The 9879-nt window shown below is 41.9% G+C and overlaps 1 protein-coding gene across 1 annotated transcript in view; it reads left to right on the plus strand.

Annotated features, from left to right (window-relative positions):
• The window catches only part of LOC102906842 (liver carboxylesterase 1-like), a 34809-nt gene extending 25277 nt beyond the window's left edge, over positions 1 to 9532 (plus strand). Inside the window, 3 exon segments of the mRNA XM_076571698.1 lie at positions 4995 to 5126; positions 6146 to 6218; positions 9249 to 9532. Of these exon segments, the coding sequence (XP_076427813.1) occupies positions 4995 to 5126; positions 6146 to 6218; positions 9249 to 9432 (389 nt within the window). The 3' untranslated portion in view covers positions 9433 to 9532.
• The last annotated feature ends 347 nt before the right edge of the window (positions 9533 to 9879 follow it).

The following is a 9879-nucleotide window of genomic DNA, read 5'->3' on the forward strand; positions in this document are numbered from 1 at the left end:
GGTACTTCATTCTCATTTGTTTCAAATGTATTCTCAATTTTAATTTCTTCTTTGGGAAATCTGTTGCTCAGGATCATGTTTCTTAGCCCTTGAATTTGAATTTTCCAAAATGATTCTTGTAGTTGATTTTTTAAAATTTATTTTTAGTGTTGTAAAAGTAGGTATTTGGTACAATTTTAGTCTTCTCAAATTAAATGACTTGTGTGTGTGTGTGTGTGTGTGTGTGTGTGTGTGTGTGTGTGTGTGACACACTCAGTCTACACTAGAAAATGTTCGGTGGGTGTCTGTCAACATTGGATAGAGTATTCTTGCCATGGTTTGCTTTCTATTGCCGTGATAAATACCACAACCAAAAGCCCTTGGAAGGGAAGGGTTTATTTCATCTTTCATTTCCACATCATAGTTCATTATTAAGGGAAATCAGGGCAGGAGCTCGAGCAGAAACTGAAGCAGAGACCATGGAGGAGTACTGCTTACTAGGTTGCTCTCAATAGCTTGTTCAGCTCTCTTTCTCACATAGCCCAGGACCACCAGCCCAAGTAACTACATTTTGTGTCAAGAGAACATAATCTTAGCATGCACAATTCTGCATATTTCTGCTTAGTCTCTTTGTCCCAATACATTATCAAGTCTAATATTGCTTGTGAATTTTCTTCCTGAATGATCTGCCCCTTATTGTAAATGTGTGTATTGGAGACTCCTTATTGCTGTGGTATTCATTGTGTCCTGTCTTTCTCTTCATAATCTCCACTATTTGTTCTATATATCTAGGAGCCCTGGTGTTGAGTCTGTATTTGCCATTGTTATGTGCTATGGTTGATTTGACCCTGTCCTTAACATGATGTCTTTATTTGTTTCTTTTGAGATAAGGTCTCACACTGCAGTTCGGAATGGTCTATAAATCTCTGTGTATCTGACAGGTCTCAAATTCCTAGTAATTCTCTCTCAGCTTCCAGAGTTCTGTAAGTAAAGGTGTGAGCCACCAGGTGCAGCTCATTATGTTTTTAAACTCAGACCCTATGGTCTAATATAACAATTGCTACCATTCCTCTTGTTTAGTTTTCCTTTGAAATTACATCCATTCCCATCCTTTCTCTTCCAACCTTCATTTCCACTAAGGTAAGCCTGTGGGTATGGTATATTTAAAAATCCATTCAATTCATTTCCTTTATTTCAGAATTTACATTAAAGATAATTTTGGTCCTCAAAGACTTACTACTGATACTTTGGTGGTTCCATTATGATTTTATAATTTTTCCTTCCTCTTTTGGTGCCTTTCTTTGTGGTTTTTCTGCTGTTCTGAAGGAGTATGCCTTTAATTTTTTTCTAATTTTGGGTTATGGTTCTACTGAAGACTTTTGCTTTGTGTCTAACGTAAGTCCTACATCTGCCATTGTGCTTTCATAGGTATTTTGTTTCAATGTGCTTGTGTGTTTGCCATGCACCCATGCCATCATGTCATGGTGCAGGTCAGAGTGGGAGTCAGTTCTCGTGTTACATCATAGGAGTTCCAGGAATTGAACTCAGGGCTTCAGCCTGAGCTATCTCACTGGCCCCTAGTGTAATTCTGACAGCCTATAGTAAGCTGGTAAAAGTGTAACTCTGATAACATGTAACAGTTTATGGCCGTATGATTCTGAATGCTTCTTTTCTCTTGTGATAACATGATTACTTTATGACTCTACCTCTTGATAAACACACACTTTCTGTATTTTATGTAAAATCTGTATGATTGGATGTCAGTCTATTTCAACCCTACTTGAGGAGTTGCCTCAGCTATAATCATTAGCATAATTTTCTGTTGACTCCTTGTACTATGTAGATTAAAACTGTGTCCATATCATTACTATGATCCTTGCATGTGCCACATCTGACTCATTTTACAGCACTGACTTTCATATGTCTCATGTTATGCATGCTGTCTTGAAGTTTCAATTTAAAGAACTCCCTTTAGCCATTTGTATAAGGCAGGACCAGGGATGATAAGGCCCATAGCTTTTGCTGGTCATGGAAAGTTTTTATTTCTCCCTCCATTTTAAAGGCTCGTTTCTTAAATACAGAGCTCTGGGCTGGCAGTTCATTTCCTTCAGCACACTGGCAGTCAGCCATGCTCCATGGGAAGGCCACATATCCAAGGATATTTGGGAAGCACAAATTGGATTTGATTGGTTAAAAAAAATGAGGAAGTTGGGTGGGTAGGAAGGGTGGGTCTGGGAGGGCTTAGACGAGGGAGTGAATATGATCAAAACACATTGCACATTTTTTTTGCGGGGGGATTAATAAAAATAAAGACAAAAGCATTTGTTTTGAACAGAAAAGTTACAAACATATCTTCTGCTGTTTACCTTCAAAAATGTGTTCTCATCCACAAAGTTCTCTGCAGAGTTCCAGTTTGGGCTCCCTTTCTAAAATAACTGTGCAACAAAGACAAGGTGAAACTGTCTTTCCAGGAAGCTCTACCTGACTTTGGAGCACTGTTTCATAGGTGGATTGCAGTCACAGGATGGCCTAAAGCTGTGGTGATAGAGTTGTGAGTTAATTAAATTATTCCTTATCCTGTATTGTGATGACATGTGCTGTCCTCATCCACTTCTGTGGATGGATAGCTCATGGTATAAAGTAATGATGGTGTATTTAATGCAATAGACACATAATTACCTCAAATACATGTATGAAGTATATGGGTGATAAAACAGAATTACAAATGGATAAAGGTGTATATGTATTTATAAAAATAAGAATATATAAATGTATGTATATGTGTCTTGTAATAGAGTAGGAAGCTTTTCTGGTAAACTTACACATTTTCAGCATTTTGAATCATTTTCCTACTATATCTAATATGTGGGTATCTATTCCATTATTATAACCATTGTTTTGAGAGTCCTAGACTGGAGTTTTATGAGCCAGTACATAAGGAACAAAGATTGGTACCTCCCTTGTCCCTATAAGCAAAATAGTGACATCTTGACCCTTGACAGGTCATCTTTGTTGGTGAGAGAGGAGTCAATGGAGAGGAGGAGAAAGGTTGGAGGAGACACAAGTTTACCTTGCCCTGGCACTTCAATTTCACCACCATTTATAGGCCATAAACATGGGGGGAAAACCAAATGCTACACAGCAATAAAATGACCGTTAGTTAATGACATTCTGCTATGCTGATAAGTGTCTTGCCTAGCCAATTATCAGAGAAGCTTCCTCCTGCAGCAGATGGGAACAAATACAGAGACCACAGGTAGACAATGTGCAGAGTGAGAGCCCTTGGAAAATAGAGCCCTAAATGGGACGTCTCCATTGAATCCCTCCTCTCGGGGATCAGAGAAAGAAAACTGTTCAAGAGAAGGCAGAAAGGACACAAGACCTTCTAGACACAGCAGATGGGCTGCCCATGTGAACTCACGGAGTCCGTGGCAGAACAGGGTCTGCACAGGGCTAAGCCAGACGGAGTTCCAGTGCTGAGAGAGGACGTGGACACATCATGCTTCTCTAGCCCAGAAGCTATCTCCAGTTCACAGCCACTTACACAGGAAAAATGAGTTTACTCCGACGGAGTCTCACTGGGTATATCCTTAACTCTTTTTTTTCTTTCATTTTTCTTTATTAAGAAATTTTCTACTTACTCTATATACTATCCATAGATTCCCCCCTCCTCCCTCCTCCCACACCCCAGCCCTCTTTCCTGAGCCACCCTGCATCCCCACATCCCCCAAATCGAAGTCTCCCATGGGGAGTCAGCAGAGCTCAGCACACTGAGCCTAGGCAGGTCCAAGCCCCTTCCCACTACGCCAAGGCTGTGCAAGGTGTCACACCACAGGCACCAGGTTCCAGAAGCCTGCCCGTAGACCAGGGACAGATCCTGATCCCCCTGCCTGGGTGTCCCCCAAACAGTTCGAGCCAAACAACTGTCTTCCATATCTAGAGGGCCTAGTCGAGCCCCATGGGGGCTCCACAGCCACCAGTTCACAGTTCATGGGCTTCCACTAGTGTGGCCGGTCATCTCTGCATGTCCTCAAATCATGATCTCGATGTCCCTCACCTGCAGTATCTCTCCTCTCTTTCATCAGTTGGTAACTAGAAAATATCATCTTGAATGAGGTAACCCAGACTCAGAAGGACATACCCTCAACTCTTAAGGGCAGGCCCCATGCCCAGCTGTAGACGACAAACAAAACTAACTGAGTGGTATTTTTAGAGGGTTTTTCCTTTTCTCATAATGCTTTGTCTGGGCAGCTTTGTTTATATATTGTTGCTTCCAATTTTGTGTGTTTTATGGAATTTCTGTGTGTGCGAGTGTGTCTCTGCCTGTATGGGTTTCCTATGCTTTTTCGTTGGTTCTTTTTCCTGCTCGTGTGTTTGTTCTGTCCTATTCTGGTTTGTTTGTCCATTTGTTTGTTTTCTAATGAGAGAGAGAAAAAGATGTTGTAAATTTGGCTTGGTGAGGAGGGTCCAGGAGGAGTTGGAGGAGGGGAAACTGTGATCAGAATATATTGTCTGGAAAAAAAAAACTTTAAAAAAAGGCCTTACGCTTGGGGTAACAAGCTAACAAGTTGGAGATGAAATAAGAACCTTCAGTTTTATGGTATCATGAAATGCAAGAGACCGATCATTCTATGTCAGCATAGAATCCTGTTTGTGTGTCAACTCTTCTCTGAAAAGCTGAGAGAAACCCTGGGAATGTCCAGAGCTAGGCTGAATGAAAGACAACTGGGAGGTTCTAGATCTTCCTGGAATCGGTACACGGATGTGATCACTGACACTCACCCGGTGGCATCACCGCATGTGTGGATCCATTCTTGTTCAGTTAATAAGCAGCATCTTCTTCAAATCTTAGTTCCATATCAACCAGCTGTGCAGCCCTAAGCGAGTCACCGGGCCTTCCTAAAACTATTTCCTATGAAGCTGAAGAGTGGTTTCAACTGCAGGGCCTAAGGCCTCGACACCATCCAGGTGTGTGTCTGGTAATGTGAACTGTGCATGAATCCATGTCTCCACAGATGCTGGAGCCCCCACCTACATGTATGAGTTTCAGTATCGGCCAAGCTTTGTATCAGACAAGAGACCCAAGACAGTGATAGGAGACCATGGTGATGATCTCTTCTCTGTATGGGGAGCCCCATTTTTAAAAGGTAATGTGGCCTTGGTGATATGAAGCCTGGGTTTAGGTTTTGGCTTGACTGTCTTGAGCAAGTTTCTCCTTTTAAAATGACTTTTGTCATGCTCTGTAACAGGGCTCAGGTATAGGACAGTCTCCAGACTTTCTCCTTTAATACACACGATGGGACCGTGTTAATGTGACCCAGCCATAGTCATTCTCAGAATCCTGACCTGTAACACCAATAAGAGAATTGGAAGGTCACTGTCTTAGTTGCTGTGAAGAGACACCAATGACCACAACTCTTAAAAAGAAAACATTTAATTGGGGTGGCTCACTTACAGTTCAGAGGTTCAGTCCATTATCATCATGACTGGGAGCATGGCGGCATGCAGGCAGATGTAGTGCTGGAGCTGAGCGTTCTACATCTTACAGGTAATAGGAAGTCGACTGACTGCCACACTGAGGGAAGCTTGAGCAAAAGAAACCTCGAAGCCCACCCCAACAGTGACACACTTCCTCCAACAAGGCCACACCTCCTAATAGTGTGTGCCCCATGGTACACCAGTGTCTCTGGGAACATCCCAGTTCTGATTTTTTCCAGAGTCTATGCAGAGGTGTATGTGTAGGAGGTTCAGAACAGACCTAAGGGCCAGCAACCCTGGTGTTAAAGCTGAGGAAACTGAGTCTTGTTGCTACTGGATCCTGAGAGGGATGCCGGGTAGGCCAGCATGAGAGAGAAAGGCATAGAGCATCTGAAATATTCCTCTTGACTTTAAATCAAAGGCACACTCACTGAGATCTTCTTAAAAGGCAGATTTGTGGCTCAATGAGTATGCAATAAAGGACAAGAATGCATTTCTCCCCTTCAAATACTAACCAGGCCTGACCTCATTTTTTTCAGAGATCAGGGTAGATTGGGCACATTCAGCCTGATGTGTTCATAAACAAGACCACATTTATTAAAGGTGCTCAGATTGTGCTGTGGCTGTTCATTAACCACATCTTAACTTAAGTAGGTAAATTTTATTCTTTTTTTTTTTTTTAACACAGATGGTGCTTCAGAAGAGGAGACCAACCTCAGCAAGATGGTGATGAAATTCTGGGCCAACTTTGCTCGGAGTGGGTGAGGCTGGGGGCAAAGATGCCAGACCCGAAGGTGTGGTGCAGTGGGTCATACCTACTAGGAAGAAGTAGTTTTCTAATGTTTGAGTGATCATCCTTCTGTCCCTGTGATCATAGCATTCCACCTATGAGAGCTGGGTTAATCTGGCATGTAGTTGTGATGAGATTTGCATGATTCTTCAACATGAGGAGAGATTGTGAATTTTAGCTCAGACTGAGAGGTTTCAGGTTTTGATCATTTTGCCTATTAGCTCTTGTGTCAGAACAGAACATCATGTGGGTAGCATATGGTAGGTCAAAGCTTCTTACCTCCTGTTGCTTGTGAAGGGGAGAAAAGGACCAGGATCCTAACACAATCCTCAGAGGCATTGTCTCCCATGATCCTCCTCCTCCAAAAAGTCCTTCTTTATTATTTTTCCGCTATGTCCCAGTGGCACTATCAGGTGGGGATTAAGGCTTCAATCCATGAGCTTTTGGGGTCGTATTAAGTTCTAAATTATAGCCTTTCCATGACCCCCAGAAGCTTATGTCTATCAAAAATACTCATCCCCGGGGGCTGGAGAGATGGTACTGTGGATAAGAGCACTGGTTGCTCTTCCAGAGGACCCGGGTTCAATTCCCAGCACCCACGTGGCAGCTCACAACTGTCTGTGACTCCAGTTCCAGGGGATCTGACACCTTCACACCAATGTACAAAAAGTAAATTTAAATAAATTATTATTTAAAAAAAAATACTCATCCCCACAAATTCCTAACTTCTTATCACTTTTAATATTGCTTTGATATCCAAGTCCAAAAACTTCCCAGTCTCAGGTAAACCTTTTCTATGAGAACCCATTCAAACAAAAAAGTAACAGATTTCCAAGACGCAAGGACCGTGCCCAAATATTTCTATTCTAGAGGGAGGAAGAGAAAGATAGTACTGAGAAATCAAACCAAAGCCAAGTCTAGAATCCAAGAGAGAAGAATTTAAATCCTAAATCTCCTTTGGAACATGCAGGAATCTGTTGACAGACATGGGCTCTGAAAAGCTTGGAAATGCATTCTCCTAAGGTCTTGCTGCCTGCAGCCTCTGTGGCCTTTCTTGGGTCCTGTGTATAGATGAATAAAATAATACCCACATTAATATATGGGTATAAAATGGAGCTCATAGGCTCCTATAGTTGAATGCTTAGTCACCAAGGAATGGAACTCTTTGCTTGGATTAGAAGATTTGGAGGTGTGGCCTTGTTGGAGGAAGTATGTTATTCCTCCAGCAAGGTCTTTGTGGTTTCAAAAGCCCATGTCAGACCCAGTCTCTCTCTCTGTCTGTGGATCAGGATGTAGCTTTCAGCTACCACTCTGGTGCTATGCATGCTCTCATGCTACTGTCACAATGATAAGGAACTAAACCTCTGGAACTGTAAGCAAGGCCCCAATTAAATGCTTTATTTTTTAAGTGTTGCCTTGGCCATGGTGTCTCTTCACAGCAATAGAATGATGACTCAGACAGACTTGTTCTACTCACAGCATGATGTTTCCTGGGCAGCTGTTCCAAGTCATGGCATCTCTAGCTTACTAGGTCTCCATCAAAATGTCACTTTACTTTTTGCTTTTACTTTACATGCATCATGCTTTTAGGGTTTCTACCTGGGATATCAAACCATGCACTTGACTGCTTCACACGCTTTCATTTGAAATCCAGGTAGCAACTTTGATGACCCCATAAACCTTGCATTTTGCATGCCTGCCAAACCAATGCCACATGATGATGCCAAGAGAAAACTATATCTTGAGATGTAGTTCAGCTCCATGGACCATTGACTGTAAAGCCTCTGAGTATATGAGCACAAGGAAGCAAGCCTGACAGAATCAACTTTTTATACCACACAGTAGATGAAGAGATACTTAATGCTAATACCTCAAGCAATGTCTTTGAAGCAAGTGATAACTTTGTGATGGACCATCTTGCAGATTCCTGAGACGTCCTCAGGATAACTTCCTCTTTCTATATGTTAACAAAACTTGCATCTTTATATGGGCACTGATGTTTATTGTGAAAAACTGAATCTTTCAAATCTTTATGCTGTGATTTTTGTTCCTTTAATCTCCCTGCAAATCTAATCAAAATCAACAAAAATTACCCTAACATTGCCCTGAAAGCTGTGATACTTTTGAACAAGCCCATCCAGTTACATGGTCCACCCATCTTTGAAATCAGCCTATCAAGAAAGCTTGGGACATGGACAAATGTATGCAGAATGAACACTAGTTATCTCCAGTCAAGTTTCTCACAGATGCCTCATTCCCATTGAAATATTAAAAGCTTGGCTTCATTGTCTTTTTATCCCTTTTAGAACCTACTGGAATCCATTGCTAACTCTATTTTGAGTTTTATAGAGCACACTCTTCAAACTTCCAAATTCCTTCACAAACCAATTTAAAAGTATTCTGAACCACAATACCCACTTAGTCTCAGAGTGAGCCACTCCTCAGAAACAGTTTTAGGTGTTAGCTCTCAAATACTTAGGTAAAATGCCCAATGTCCATCAACTTAAAGAATGAAAGCTTTATTGAGTTCTGAGTTTCACTTGGACTTTTCATTTGTAATGAGGCAGAGCATCATGGTAGGAGCACTTGGGAGAAAATGGCTTCAGGTCTCTTAGCAGTCAAGAAGTTATGATGTGAAGAGTGGAACCCCTGCACTGTCCAAGGCTTTCGTGATCTGCTTTCTCCAATCAAAATGTCACTTTACTTTTTGCTACCCCTCAATTCCACTAACTGTCAGATTAGTGTCAGCCTATAACACGTGAGGATTTGCAGAAAATGTAAGATTTAAATCATAACATGATTTGAGAGAGAGAGAGAGAGAGAGAGAGAGAGAGAGAGAGAGAGAGAGAGAGAGAGAGAACTATCCCAGGAGATAGAGATCTGTCCATCTGTAGATTACTAGTTTCTTGGCAGAAATAAGCCAGGCATCCTTGCACATCTCTGAGCACCATGGGGACAGCACAGCTGATGTGGTGACTTTCTCTTTTTATTCTGTTCACAGGAATCCCAATGGAGAAGGGCTGCCCCACTGGCCAGAATATGACCAGAAGGAAGGCTACCTGCAAATTGGAGTCCCAACACAGGTAGCTTATAGGCTGAAAGACAAGGAAGTAGCCTTTTGGACTGAGCTCAGGGCCAAGGAGGCAGCAGAGAGGCCAACCCAGCGGGAACATGTTGAGCTCTGATGAGGAGGCCCAGTCAGGTATGAGAGGCTGGAGCCAAGAGAATGGATATTCCACAGAAGTTGTTTCCAAAATAAAGCATCTTATTGCTGAGGACATAGAATCGTGTGGCATACTGTATAAACACAATAAGGAAAGACAGAATTGTGTCACATACTTTACAAATACAACAAGGAGAAACATTTGACTTTATACTCTCAAATTTTAACATCACAAAAACATTCCCCTGGAAATCAAACTAGAGTCTGTGTCTTTGGCTCAAGATGACTCTATGTGCATTAGAGAGGAAAGTATGGAGAGAGATCCAACTTCATGAGATGCCACATCCACATGGGTGGATGGAAGATTGTCCTGCTGTCTAAAGGAAACAAGAACACTGTGGGATAGATGAGATTTTTGTTGTGCCACTTTTTTTCTGGGTACACACAAAGGTCTACTCATCCCAGAGTG

Source organism: Peromyscus maniculatus, chromosome 5, assembly GCF_049852395.1.
Source record: "Peromyscus maniculatus bairdii isolate BWxNUB_F1_BW_parent chromosome 5, HU_Pman_BW_mat_3.1, whole genome shotgun sequence".
Lineage (NCBI taxonomy): Eukaryota > Metazoa > Chordata > Mammalia > Rodentia > Cricetidae > Peromyscus > Peromyscus maniculatus.